The sequence below is a fragment of the Prunus persica genome, chromosome G3, assembly GCF_000346465.2.
Source record: "Prunus persica cultivar Lovell chromosome G3, Prunus_persica_NCBIv2, whole genome shotgun sequence".
Taxonomy (NCBI): domain Eukaryota; kingdom Viridiplantae; phylum Streptophyta; class Magnoliopsida; order Rosales; family Rosaceae; genus Prunus; species Prunus persica.
Genome location: NC_034011.1, coordinates 22,738,459 through 22,753,260, shown reverse-complemented (window position 1 = coordinate 22,753,260; position 14,802 = coordinate 22,738,459). Strand labels below are relative to the sequence as shown.

The 14,802-nt window shown below is 36.3% G+C and overlaps 2 protein-coding genes across 4 annotated transcripts; one reads left to right on the top strand and one right to left on the bottom strand.

The window, feature by feature from the left end:
* On the top strand, positions 202 to 3,526 carry LOC18781967 (protein THYLAKOID FORMATION1, chloroplastic). Its single transcript, XM_007215703.2, has 5 exons — positions 202 to 509; positions 1,058 to 1,325; positions 2,165 to 2,381; positions 2,676 to 2,791; positions 3,131 to 3,526. The coding sequence occupies exons 1-5, from the start codon at positions 311 to 313 to the stop codon at positions 3,192 to 3,194; spliced, it is 864 nt and encodes a 287-aa protein (XP_007215765.1). The 5' UTR covers positions 202 to 310; the 3' UTR covers positions 3,195 to 3,526.
* Positions 3,439 to 9,394, bottom strand: LOC18783578 (diacylglycerol kinase 5). 3 transcript variants are annotated; one of them, XM_007215195.2, is made up of 13 exons: positions 8,865 to 9,394; positions 8,252 to 8,469; positions 7,976 to 8,098; positions 7,744 to 7,872; positions 7,159 to 7,244; positions 6,730 to 6,853; positions 6,171 to 6,219; positions 5,844 to 5,926; positions 5,223 to 5,290; positions 5,055 to 5,132; positions 4,589 to 4,673; positions 4,384 to 4,500; positions 3,439 to 4,275 (listed from the first exon to the last, which is right to left on the bottom strand). In XM_007215195.2, the coding sequence occupies exons 1-13, from the start codon at positions 8,896 to 8,898 to the stop codon at positions 3,955 to 3,957; spliced, it is 1,515 nt and encodes a 504-aa protein (XP_007215257.1). In that variant the 5' UTR covers positions 8,899 to 9,394; the 3' UTR covers positions 3,439 to 3,954. The 3 variants fall into 3 exon arrangements, with proteins under 3 accessions (XP_007215257.1, XP_020414677.1, XP_020414678.1); XM_020559088.1 differs by having other exon boundaries at positions 9,294 to 9,384; XM_020559089.1 differs by lacking the exon at positions 8,865 to 9,394 and adding an exon at positions 8,598 to 8,694.

The window sequence follows — 14,802 nt, the reverse complement described above, 5'->3', positions numbered from 1 at the left end:
CTCTATCAAAAAAGAAAAGAAACAAAATAAACTGACTATCCAATAAAATATCAGGCGGCCCGGTCCAATTCAGTCCGACCCATCACCATGTCTCTCTTTCAGATACCGCACCACGAAACACCACTTGTCAAAAAACTACTGGATCACAACACTTGGATAAGCCTTTTCGTGGACCTCTATCTCTCTCACACTCTTCCCCGAAATTATTTTATAAATTAAAATCCTAAAACCCACCAAATTCTCTCTTCCTCTCCACTATGCTTAAAATTTTCCCGGAAAATTTCCAACTCTAATACTCTCTCTTCCAAAAATGGCTGCCGTTGCTTCTCTCTCTTTCTCTGCCCTGAGTCAGTGTTCTGATAGAAAATCGGTAATATCTTCTACTCGGAATTTGGCTTACAACTCCGAAGGTCTCCGGCTCCGTACGAGCTTTTCCTGCAATAATGGTGGTGTTCGAGCATCGAGTTCGAGTTCTCGTATGATGATTCATTGCATGTCAGGCGCGTCATGTGGGTTTTGCTTCGTACCTTTGTTTGATGCCATTGAATTGCTATCTTTTAACGTTGCTACATTTTATCAGGAACTAGACTGGAGCTTAATTTTAAATAATTTTGTGCAGGAGCTAGTGAATTTTCCGTTCATTTCTGCTTTTTTACCTCTTTGGCCTGCTATGGCATACTAAATTAACATCGTTTAAAGTAAAATTAAGCTTTTAGTTCGATCTAATTTAGCTGTAATGTTTTTTGTTATGCCTTTCCTTATATGTTAATGGTAGGAAGTTATTTTACTGATATGGAAAGGAAGAATTTTTCTAATCATCTTGCCTTGATCATGTGGGATAAGAACAATGGAGCCTTGATGAACTAATTATCTAGCTAGATGTTCATATTCATCAGGACCCATCTTTGGTTCCTGAGCCAATATGCTTGAATTTTATCAGAGTTTATATTGGTTAAATTTGTTTCAACAGACTCTTAATTTTTATTCCACAAGAAGTTTATAATTAAATTCTCCATAATTTTCTTGGTCTTCTTGTGGTTGCTTACTTGATGTGCAGATGCGCCTACTGTAGCTGACACAAAGTTGAATTTTCTTAAAGCGTATAAGCGACCAATCCCTAGTGTTTACAACACTGTGCTGCAGGAGCTGATTGTCCAACAGCATTTGATTAAGTACAAGAAGTCATACCGGTATGATCCCGTGTTCGCCCTTGGTTTTGTCACTGTATTTGATCAACTCATGGATGGATACCCCAGCGATGAGGATCGAGAGGCAATCTTCCAAGCTTACATCGAAGCATTGAATGAGGACCCAGAGCAATACAGGTTTGTCACTTGTGTGGGATCTTCTTCGGGATTCCTCTTCTCTGTTTTTTTCCATTGCATAAGTTTTTATTTTGAAACGAAGAAATGTGGTATGTAAACTGTGGCAAACTGACAATCGCATTATCTGAGGTTTCAAAATTATGAAAACTAAGTGAACATGTAAGCTACTAATTGAGATTGTGATATTGCATTTAAGTATTCCTTTTTTTTATAACCAAGAAAATCCTATTAAGAAGATATCTGAATCATGCAAACTGCATAATGCTACATCAGAATTTCCTAGTTTATGCCAGAAGATTGGTTGATAAAATAATCTGAGACACATGCATTGAAGGATCAGTTTTGATATTGGAAAAATAAAGGGAAAACCACTGGTCATAGGATACTTGAGAAAAAAAGAAAAAAGGAATCCTAATTTGTTAAGTATTCTATCATTTTCTTTTTTATCTTGAAAAATCTATGAAGTAGAGATAATTTTTTTATATTAAAAAAAATTGTGATTTAATTAATTTAATTCATCAACCACAGAAATGGTTTCTTCCCTTTCCTCTGCTTTTCCAAATGTAAACTGAGTCTAAGAATTTACACCTCCTTACACTACAAATATGTCATACTGGCCATGACCATGACCAATCATTTGTGCTTCCTCTTCAGAAGAGTAATTTTTGTGGGAAACAATTCTTAATCTGTTCACTGTCAAAACTTCTACTGCATTTTTTTTCCAGTGGGAGTGTCATGTGCATTTGAGTTTTTATTTTTGCATGTAATCAATCTCTTTCTTATATATTTGAGAAAAGTCTCTACCTTTACTAGATAAGTTTCCATGCTAAGCACTACAGAATTGATGCACAAAAGTTGGAAGAGTGGGCTCGGGCACAAACTTCCAGTTCATTAGTTGAGTTCCCATCCAGAGAAGGAGAAATTGAGGGGACATTGAAGGACATTGCAGAAAGGGCAGCAAGCAAAGGAAGTTTTAGCTACAGTCGTTTCTTTGCTGTTGGGCTCTTTCGTCTTCTCGAATTGGCCAATGCAACTGAACCAACAATATTAGAAAAGGTTAGACTTGCCAGTCCTATGCATCAACATTACAACTCAATGATAGGTGTTCAGCCAAATGTTAAAATTACTGCATTTTGTGCTTGGTTGAGTTAATGACCGTTACATCAAATGATTGAATTACCTTGCATGATCAACTTGAGCCGATAGATTTACTTACTATATACATTTTTCCTGGGCCTAATGGGCTCTGCTGACTTTTGAAGAGTTGTTTGTAATTTTTAACTGGAGACCATATTTAATGGTTGGTGAGAGAGAGAGAGCAATGTTTGAGCATTTTTGGTTGTCCAACAGTTATGTGCAGCCTTAAACATTGACAAAAGAAGTGTGGACCGGGACCTTGATGTGTACCGCAATCTGCTTTCCAAGCTGGTTCAGGCAAAAGAACTTCTAAAGGAATATGTGGCCAGGTAACATCTCCCTCAGCATCATGTCCGTTATTGAATTCATAGTATATTATATATGATAGATAAGATGGACATGATAATAATCCTCAAGTGTACACCTGTCGCTCTGGTACTAGTTGTCTCTACCTGATCACAATTCACATGACATCCACAATTGAAGCTAAAATATTTAACCAGTTAATCCACTAGACCTTATAAAGTTAAAATCCATAGCTTTAGTTCGATTATCTGTAATAATTTATGGGTTTTGGCTTATGATTCATTAAGGACGGAGAAGCTTTTGTGCTTACTGTGTTCCAATGGGTAACCATAGTATTTCAATGCAATGATTGTGGCTTTCAGGGAGAAGAAGAAAAGAGAAGAAAGGGTTGAAAATCAGAAGGCCAATGAAGCAGTTACAAAATGAATGGGAGACTACCAATATGTTCGCCAGTAGTCGGAGTGATGCCTCCTTCAAAGCTGGTCACTCTCCGCGAAGCTGCAGATCCCCAAATCTTTGAGGTAGAGTTGGAGTTTTTACACTTAGGCATGTACCTTTCCACCGACTTGTAGGTTTGCAGTTAGTGTATTGCTTGCAGTGGTGCTCCAGCAACAGCCTATGTTCCCACATGTCTACATATTTACTTTTTATTATTACCTTTTGTTTAAAAAAAAAAAAATTGTATTATAGCTTGTAACTACAATTCTCGATTTGCAATATTTGAATCGGGTTCTCCACAGTAAAGCTAAGTGCTAGTCTCTCTCTCTCTCTCTCTCACCCTAATCGAGTGCTTCCATAGCATCACTCTTGCCTCCATTGCCTAAGCTTGACCTTACAAGTAATCACGATTTTTATGCACTGTGTATACATATGATTGAGCCTCCTATCATAAAGATTTCATCTTCCTGGTTCATTGAGTTTCTTTTACTTCAATGCTTGTACCCTTGTTCTGCCAGGACTTGATGGGATCCAACGAATTTGAGAAGAATTATTTGCATTTATTTCATTCACATAAATCAATAATATACAACTAGATAACAATTCTTCACAAAGAAATAAAAAGATATTTCATGGTTGACTGCTGGAAATGGTACTAAGCTAAGATGGCAATGAAATCCCAATAGAAATCTCACTCGTTCACAAGGGAGTTAGGATTGGACAGAAAAGGAATGACTTAATAAGTGGTTTAGCTAAGCTGAGAAATATCAATTTCTTCCGGGAGCTTAAATGTGTCTGCTGCACCAAACTTCCTATACTCTGCTGATTCATGAGCTTCTTCATCCGAATCCTCTTCATCAGCTCCATGGCTGCTCGGTGACACAGGATTGTTAATGCTTTTCGACCTGCAGCCGTGTGTGGCAAGAATGTTCACCTGGCGAAGGTGAGAGATTTCCACCATGACAGTTTCATCATCAACTGGGAGGGGTTGCTTCCAGGGCTCACCATCAATCCTCATGTACGTATGATCGATTGCACCCTTGTGAAACAGAAAGCGGATCCGGTGGGCCTATCATCGATAAGATTAGCATAAAATAAGCCAATTATGAACATAATTTCAGCTTGATCAAGATTCATTGCTGCAAATTATGTAACAAAACCATTTCATATTTATTACCTGGGTAAGACGAGTCCCATGTCCCTTTGGCGCAAGCAAAACAAGCCCATGCCAAGCATCTCTGAAACCAACGACCTCAATGAGGCCATCGTCTACATATGGTGGAGTAAACTCTCCCTGAAAAGTCAAATCCACCAAAGAATTTGTTAGACATAATAAGAAAAGAAATTTGGATCCAATTCACTAGGTGATGTCGTGAACCAACATTATGCCTCCTCCTACTTGGCATTCCCCAAGGATTAAATCCACCAGAAAAGCTAGGCAAATTGAGGCACACAATTGACTTGATGCTGAAAATTGAAACGCAGAAGTTAATAAAGAATAACTGTACATTATTTGTGAAATAAAATCAAGCATCAAGTACCACAGAGACGAGAAACAAAATATTAAATCAATTTAATCCTTGTGCAAGAGATGTTGCCCTTTTGCAGTAGAGCGCAACACAGACTCATGAGAACGAAGTTCACACCCATGCAAAATGAAAACGAGGGAACACGGTACAAGTAGTGCATGGAAATTTTTAAGGAGAAAAGTGACGTTGGACATGGGTGGCATGGAAATTTTTCTTATAGGAACCGGAAAATTAATTAGCAACTGGATCAAATACAGAACTTGGCATGAATCCAAGATCAAGCAAGCTCAACTCAGTTATAATATAGACAACAATGTACCTTGAAGGAATTTGGAGCTCTTCCCAATGACCACCATGGTTTTTCATGATCATCAACTTTGCAAATTGGTTTATGTTCCTATTTCAAGAGATTTAGTTAATTTCATATTCAGTAAAGAAGATGCTAAAAGGTAATCCATTGCTGGACGGGCAATCTCTAGATGCTCACCGGGAAGAAGACTGAGAAAGGGAAGAAGAAAACCAGCCTTGTGAACGGGTAATCTTTGCATAAGTACTCTGTATTTAGGATTAAAGAAAAGAGCAGAGGAATAAGTAGTGTTTCTCTCTATATCATAATATGCAGAGCAAGATCCAGTTAAACTGAATGACATGAATGCTGTAACAGATTTATCCACGCCAGAAAATTTACTGTATATGACTAACTCTAGTTCATGAAAAATGAGGGGTTGCAGGCAAAATTACTAAGAAGTTCATGAATTCATTACTCCGAAAAAGAACAGAATTAAAACCCTAAGGTCTTTCAGTTATTTAATGGATTGTGAATGCCTTCATCTCGCTGTTCATGTTAGCATCAGCACTAATGGTGTATGAGGATCAAGTTTAAAAATGCGTGACAAATTCATCTATCGAGGTTCATGTACATTGTAAAAGTTAGCTGCTCTATGTTTAACACCTATGGCGTATAGTACCAACTAATATTTCTAATTTGCATCCTACCTTTTAGTTTGTGTTATCTATTATAAATTTTCTTAAGTAATATATCAAATAATTATCATGATTTAACTACACGATATCCATGGATCATAATGGTTCTTCAAGAAGTATGTACCTGATTTGAAAACTGGTTTTTAAACTTTTCGGGATGCAGCTTTCGCTCAGTATGAAATGCATATGATACTTGAGCATCCATCCCTACAACCATAAACATGTAGTCCATTTCAAAAAACACAGTTAAGGAAGATATTATCAACAATTATTTGGCTTATATACAGGAAAAAAGAAGATAAGATACTAATTTTGAATATCACTACAAACAAGTGACAATGGTGGAACTTAAATCGACTCAGCAAAAGGAGACATTTTCTAGAAAGAATGAGATAGCTATGCAGATTAAGGCTCAAAATATTTGACAGGACTCCAAGGGAAGAACTCTTACCCATACTGAAGTAGTTCCAAAACCCCCCACGAAATGTATGGCAACCTTCCTGCAAAGCACCCAAACATTTGTGTATAAAACAGCAGACCAAACTTGTCTCCAACAAGAAAGAGAAGAGCTTTGAGCTTTCACAAAAGGAACGTCAAACATTTAAAAGTGACACTTCTTTTAAACATCATTCCATCAGTTGATTGCATTTTCTTGATTACTCCTAGATAATTTTGGTTGAAATTTGTGCTTAGAAAAAGCGCATAAAAATTGTAAAGTTGAAGGTTAACTCCATTTGGTTATATAGGTTGATGAAGGAACAAAGCAAGAATAAAAAAATTAGACTCTAGTTAGAAATCAGGCCCTTTTGCAATCATACGCAAGTGATATGCAATTTTGACACATCTAAGGTCAACACTGAAACCATGAAATTTTAAAATCTATCTGCATTAGATTTGTTCAAAAGCAAATCAACCACGAGCAGAAAGCTGGCTCAGTAACTGATTTTAACTGCCTGCTACTCTATGGATCTGGTTCTTTTCGCTACTAAAACAGATAAGAGAGGACTTACCACGCTCATCTCATTTGTATCAGAGACTCGACCAAATGCATGCAAAGAATGTGGAAGCTCAAGAGGAGCAATGGGATCCAATGGACCATCTTTTGGAGTCTTCATCCTCATGAGGAGGTGCCAGCTATATCAGAATAAGGAAGAAAAAACAAAATCAGAATTTGCATTTACTAAAAAAGGAGAACTGGTTAAAACTTGCAATGAAGATGAAGGAGACTTAAGGAAAAAAAAGGACTGAATAAAATTAGTCATCAAAGAATTCATACTTCAAAACTCCATCTGCAGACAGGTAAATCTATTATATGCAAACAATTAAGGAGATGATTTAAATGATGAGATGTGAATCATCTAGAAACAGTACTGTGAATCTACAGCACTTCGAATTTACAAAAATCAGGATGTAAAAAGAAACAATGATGACTGTCACACCTGTCTATTTTCATTTCCTTGGCTTTCTTTACTTCATTCATAAACGATTTCACAGATTGAGGATCTGTCCCGGGATTCTTCTTCCCCTGAAAAATTATCAAACAGCATGTCATGCATGATGCAAGCAATCAATGGCTGCACTATTACCTTAGCCATGAGAATTACAAATCACTCAGAAAATTTAAACTTGAGTAAAGTACAAACATGGCAGCACTACTTAAGGATTGCTAGTAAATATTGTGTCTTCAAACAAGAAATTGAGAAATGTATTGGTAGTATGCACATCTACTTGTAATAAATAAAAAACTCTGAGATTTTAGAGAGTAAAAAGAAAAGATTAAGAAGAGAACTAATTCTACAATAAGAATGGCGCAAAATGCCCTTCCATAGAGTGCATTAACAAGTTGAACTCTGAAAGGTACAAGAATCAACAAGACATGAGTGCAATCCTAGTTGTAACTACTGACTGCCTGCATAATATCAAAGCATATTGTGGTTTTGCATAAATGACAACTCAACCAAGCATCCAAATATGATTTAGGTAATTCTAGACCATAAAAGCCACTGGGACAGGAAATTGCCTACCCATCCAAATGCAAATGGAAGATTGTTTCCAGTTCCCAAGGGTACTGTTGCTATTGGGGGTGAATGAGATAATTTGAGATCAGAAACAACTCCAAGAAGCCAACCAGCAGTTCCATCACCACCTGCAACCTAGAGGATTTGGTACATGTCAGAAACAGGAAAGGGCAACAGCCTGCAAGGTCATGAAAAATAAAAATAGCACACCATTTATGTTGATTATAGTTTGACTCACAATTATTCTCAATTTCTCTTGAATCTTTGTAGCAAATTCATCCCCATTCTGCTTGAGTTTTTCCAGATTGGCATAGATTCGGCTCAGCACCTTATCAGGAGTCTCTTCCCCCAAATCAAAAACCTACAAATAAGCTAGTTCAAGATCAGATTCGCAAAAAAATTGAAATAAAAATAGCCGCTTAATGCAACCGCTGAAGTAATAATCAATCCATAATTTAAACTGAGAAATTTAACAACATTTGACCATACAGAAAAGAAAAAAATATATTAATACCTGAGTTTCATTGAGAAGGGAACGGTACGTTACAAGAAGATCCCCACCTAGCTGACCACCACTTCTGGAGTTGATAAACACTAAAACTGGACACTGGGGTACATCGGGTACATTAGGTACATTTTCACTCTCTGATTTTGGCACTAGTACATACTTTGGAATTTTGAAATTCTTCAAGAAGTCCTCCCCAGAGTTGGAATGTGCCATTTTTCCTCCAACTGTATTATTTAAATCATAATTAGCAATATTTTGTAATAAAAAGCCTGAAGATAGCCATTTCTTCAACCAATGATAATAGTGATTTAGAAATAAAAATAGTAACTTTGCAGGATACTGATGAACATACTCAAAATTCAGTCTATGCAAGATATCCAAAGGCCAAAGGGCAAAGACATCATTTAAATAAATTCTGTTTGGATGCCGAGAATACATCCACAGGAAAAGAAACAGGAAAGAAAATGTTCAAATTTTGAATCTTCAAGTCTCAGCATGAAAAGAAATACAGTGTCTGGTGAAGCAAAAGATAAACCAACAATACAAATCCATTGGGTAAACTTGGAAAAGAGCAAAAAGTTCGAATTGGGTGAGAAGGCAACGAAAGAAGACCAAATACCTATTGAGCCGAGGAGATGAGAGCCTATGACCATTTACCAGATAAGCTGAATGATGGAAGTGAGATTCTGAATACCCGGGAAACAGAATTCAGGCGGAAAAGTAGACCAAATCTCGGGGAGAATATGCAGTTGAGGATAAGAAGGGTTAAAGATAGAGGCTTTTCGGATCCAGAGAACCAAAAGTTGCAGAGAAAACGCGGAATGTGGAGATTATATGATATGATACAGTTGACTTATTCTTCTTCTTCTAAAGCTCATTGTGGAAACGTGATAGATGCCATTAAGCATGACCGAAGGAAGCTATTAAAACGTGATCGAAATTATTGAGGAAGTGAAGGCAAAGTAAATGTCTTGGATTGGAAATTACTACTATTCACACGATGGATGAAGGGGAGCGAACGTTCCTATTCTGTCGTTCTGTGCTCTACCTGTGAAAAGAGGATAGCATTAGTTTTGTTATCTTTACAGCGTTAATGACCGAAATACAAAATATTGGTATTTCCGTTGCAAAAGTGTTTCTCTCTTCGGATCATTCAAAAAAACAGAAGTTTGGTACGCGTTGCTACAAGCACTTTTACGGAGCGAAAAGCGCTTCTAATTTCGTCTAAAAGTCCTTTAACGTACTTTGAAGGTTAGCATTGCCAGATGGAACATCTGTTTGGTACTTTGATTTGTGGTCTGATGTCGGATTCCGCTGGGAATCCTCTGGTGGGGCCCTGCTGCTGAAACGATGTGGGATTAGTGGACGCTGGGACCCACATTCCAACATGTCATATTCCAACATGTCATCAATTGTTGTGGTTGTGGTTGTGGTTTTGGTTTTGAGAGTTGATTTTCTTCTTGATTTTCTTTTTTCAAGGTAACTAATAATGACTCCGCGTTAGAGATTCCCATATGATCTGGACATTTGTGAACACATCTGTTAATATCACACAATATGGTGAATTAAAGTTATCAGAAAAAATGTGTACCTAAAAAAAAAAGGTCGTCAGAAAATGAGAAATAAGGTGACACTTTCCATGAAGTTTCCTCACATTTTGTTACTTTCAACATCCCCTTCCCACCCAAACTTATTTCATCAAGAGATCCCTCTCAAATAAACTTTAATTATTTACGAGATATTTTGTATCTTTTCAGTTGTACGCGTGAGTTTGTTATAATGGTGCACCTTTCACGTATCTCTACCACACACCTACATATAAGACCCGAAATTAATTCATGTACTAGTGGAAAGTTGGTTTATAAGGTCCTAGAGCAATGCCAAGTCTCTCTCCCCACCTCTCTTCCCCTCACTTTCTTAGACTTGCCTTGGCTTTTTCCATGCCCCGACCTGTTACACGCCTCTACTTCTATGAATTCCCTCACCCAAACTCTCCTTCCAACATTCAAACACTCTCTCTCTCTCTCTCTCACTCTCCAACGCTTATTCCCTCTCTGTGGCCACCTCACTTGTCCCCCACCTCCCACCATGCCTTACATCCTCTACTCCGCAAACGACTCTTCAGTCGCACTCGACATTGTTGAGTCCACGGCCAATTTCAACCATCTTATTAATTATAGGCAACCACCAAAGGCATGTCAAAGAATTTGATCACCTTGTTCCTCAATTGCCTGATTTGAATAATAACAATAATAATATGCATTTTGATTTCAGTTTCCAATGACACAAGCACATTTGTATTTTCAGTTCATGCATTACAAGCAACAATTTTTCCAAAGTCTGGCATTTGCCTTGCTATAACGTATCGTCACGTTGTGGATGGACGATCTGCTAACCATTTCATGAAATGTTGGGCTTATGTGCACAAGTCTAGGGGAGACTTATATATCTTGTATATGAATCTCCTCCAGTCTATGAAAAGGAAATGATCACAGACCGAAAAGGGTATGAGCCCATTTTGTTGATCCAGTACATCAGCTTGAGATCAGCGTGGGAAAATCTAATTCAACTGTTGCAGACAATAATGTTCGAGCAACATTTGTATTAGGAGGAGAAAATATTCAAAGCTTGAAACGATTTGTCCTGACTGAATGCAAAAACGAAAATGTGGAGCCCCAAAAACACACTTCCCAAAATGGGTGTATTTGATGAAGGCACGCACGAGATTGTAGTGAAACTGATGTGGCTTCAATGGAGGGTGATGATGGCCATCACCTATTTTGGGAACTGCTTAACACCTTGTTATGTAGCAGAGAAAAAGAGAGAGGTCATGGCAGAGTACATATAGTTGTGGGTTGGGTTGGGTTGGGTTTAAAGGTTGCTCTCTAGTTTGAGTGAGCTCCCTACCCAATAATTAAGACAGGGCCTAAGCATTGGTGGAAGCTGGCCCAAAACTAAATCAATAGCCCAAGTTAATGGAAGCAAAAAGGGCTCGACCCAGTCCAAACTCTTTTACATTCAGCATATCAACGGAAATTAGAGAAGCAAAAATCAAAATTTTTTTTTTTTTAAAGGTCCCAATATTCTAAATAAATTTATAAAAAAAATACGCTTTTAGATCAACTTATGTAATTAAGAGCAGTTATATATGCACTCGAAATCAAGATTATAAAGAGAAAAAAAATTGAGACGATATCATGCATGTATCAGGTTTTCCCTGCAGCACTAAATCCATCCCCACTAGCTATTAATATAATCCATTAATTTTAATATCACTTGTACCACATCATCATCATATAAGTGAAGTCAAAGCACAGTGGCCGAAAAATAAAAAAAGGTTGAACAACCAACAACGTCGGTCATTTTACGTGTAATTTTGCCATGCATCGCATACAATCTTGGTACCACAATTCTTGTACACGTGTTTACACAAGTGACAACAGCTAAGCCCTCAAGAGGGGGGTCAACGGTCAACGGCCATGTTCTCTGTATTCAGATCTGTAATTCAATCCTCAAATTTATCGTACAAAAATATACATATAGATCTCATGTTGTCATACTCAACACCTACGTGCATGGATGCGTAGAATATTAAGAGGTCGATCTATATTTCTCTTACATCCACCAAAAACTTAGAGCCTAACTCATTTAGAAACAAGCCGCTCGATAAATATAGGTTAGGTCAGTTGATCAAGACAGTGAGTTTAAAGTTCTTTTGCATTCAAGTTCGAATTTATTCTCTGTAAATTAGTTTAATTTAAACTATTAAAAAAAACAAGCCGATCGATCATATACATATATTAAAAATCACTTGAATCCGATATTATTTGACTACTCAATTAAATTATTGAAATTTTAATACTTTCTTGAAGCACCATATTAATTGATTTTGTAGAACACAATTATATGTCTAAATGGTTTTCTTTTTCTTTTTTTTTTGCAAGGATGATCTATGAATGAAGACCTAAAAAATAAATAATTTGGATCGTTGAAATTTTTTTTGTAGAATACTCTAAAAAGCATCCATCAAATAAAATTATTTAAAGAATCCCTTAATAAAAAGGGATTATATGTGTGTGTGTGAAGTTTTAATTTTGTTAATTAAGTACGTACCCCCATAATTCTCTAAAAAACAGAAGCCATTGATATTCAAAGTTTGTTGGGAGATTTGGAGGCCTGACATCAACAAGAACAAGTTAGCTAGCAACGTTTTTATAGACGATTCAACCCAATTTTAATATAATACATACAGGTGCTACCAACCCTAGATTTGCGACAAGTAATTACCTAAACTGGTATAATGTGTACGTATAGGCATAAGGCATGCATCAAATTCATCATCACAAACCCTTCAACAAGCAAAAATTATTTTTATATATAGTGACGATACGCGCACACACACACACACTGCATAAAACTTTCCACGACCACATAAAATGGATATTATGGTTACATAATATTTGGGCACGTGTCAGAGCCATAAAATTAAAGTTTCTAAAAGCTTCATTGCTGATCCAAATAAATTAAATGATATATATGTGTGTGTGTCCTGTAGACAGCAAACAGGGAGACATAGATAACAATTATGGTTTGCTTAACAATTAAACTATTTTGGGACATGGAATATATAATATTGATAGCGTATGAGCTGATCTTATGAACTACTTATTCTCGAAGTTCAACAGCTGATATCACAGAATTGAAAATAAATGACCTTTTATATCGAGATATGAATATTTAATATAAAACATTTTTCTTTTTTATTATATAAGTAGGAATTCTTATATTCCTGTTAATAGCAGTATGATATTTTTAATAAATTATTTTTATATATGTGTTAAACTGTGATTAACAGGAGTGACTCCTTACGATGAGAAAGCAAGCAGCACCCATATTCAATATGAGGGCGGAAAAGCATCACTTCTTCTAGATTTTCTTTTTGTAGTTTGGGAAGTGAAAGAAGAAAGGTGAAAACTGGAAAGCAAAGCAAACAAGCAAGCAGCAGCAGCAGCAATTTGATTTGACTTCAAGGCAAAATCTCAGTAAGATTGAGATTATATAATAAGATAATATTTGACCAGTTTGGGTAATGTTAGATAGAGGTGGATGGACTACAGCACCTGATTTTCAATGACTCAGATTTCTTTGGTTTTGCCTTGTTACAATGCTACTGCAGATAAAAGAAGCACACTTGCTTGCTGCGGGAAGAGGACATTTGTCAGTTCAGGATTGCAGTAGATGGGTTGACTTTGTTGTTGGAAAGTAGGAAGTACACTTGTCTCCGTTTGCTATACGTGGCTAGATTTTAATGGCTTGATTTCTAAGACGTTCCAGCTTGGAAAGTTAGGGAACATGTGTTAACAACATGACACATCATCATGAACTTTTCTGGGTTTATTATTTTTGATTGATTAAAGGTGAGGAAAATCAAATAAACATTTTTTTTGTTTATCTTCTGTGCTAAGGCAATTCACAATTAGGTTCCTATCATTCTTCAAAACGGCAGCATTCAACATAGAACTAAATTTGTTTTACAAAATAAAAACATTATGTCAATTATTGTAGGACCAACCAAAGAAATTTTTTCAATTATTTATAGTAGAATTTCAACCAATCAAGAAATTTAGAACACTTTTAGAAAAAAGACAAATTCTGAAAAAGATAGTCAAAGGATTCAATATTATCATGACCAAAAAAAAAACACGACATGAATCAAAGTTCCGTTTTCTAATTTATCAATGATTGACAACTATGGTGAAATATTTTCAAAAAAAATAATGTCAAAATTGCATGATCACCAATGCATGATCATGATTCTATGAAGTCCTTGAATTGGGACGTTCATCTTCAACGGCGAAACTTAAAATTTTTATAGAGGTAATTATTATTTCTTATGACAGTTACGTAAGTGAAGTGGAAAGCTTGTTTTTTGTTTTTTTTTTCCCTGGGTAAATTATGTAATATTATATGATATTGTGGAGCATTTTGCTGATGACAGCCAACGTAAATGAAATCAAGAAAGCCCTTCGACAACAAGTAACCTCAGAAAGTTGATAGAAAATATGATCAAATGGTGAATGAATCACGAAACAGAAGGGGTGGAAACTTTTCTCCTTGTTGATAGCAGATCTAACAACCCTACCGCCCCATCATTTTCAGTACTTGGGTACATACATTTACGAAGAAAAATTAAAACTAATAAATAAATAAATAAAAAAGTCAACCCCATAAGTCCAAAAGCTTCATAGTTTGTATTATTCCTGCTGGCACAATTGTATCCATGCATAAGATAAGATTAATAAAACTAGACAGACCATGTTTACTTTTACATGTGACCCAATTCCTCGGCTTTGTTTTAATTTTATTTTTTGTTGCTTTTTTGGCTTGTGCTTATAGCTTAATTATATACCTAATATTACATTCATATACTGCACATAAATAAATGGACATGTGGCATGAGGCCGGCGCCAAATCCCTTTGACTTCAAATTGTTTCTCAAACTTCATCCCTCCGCTATATATATATTCCTCATCTTTCCCTTTTCATCAGCAACTTAA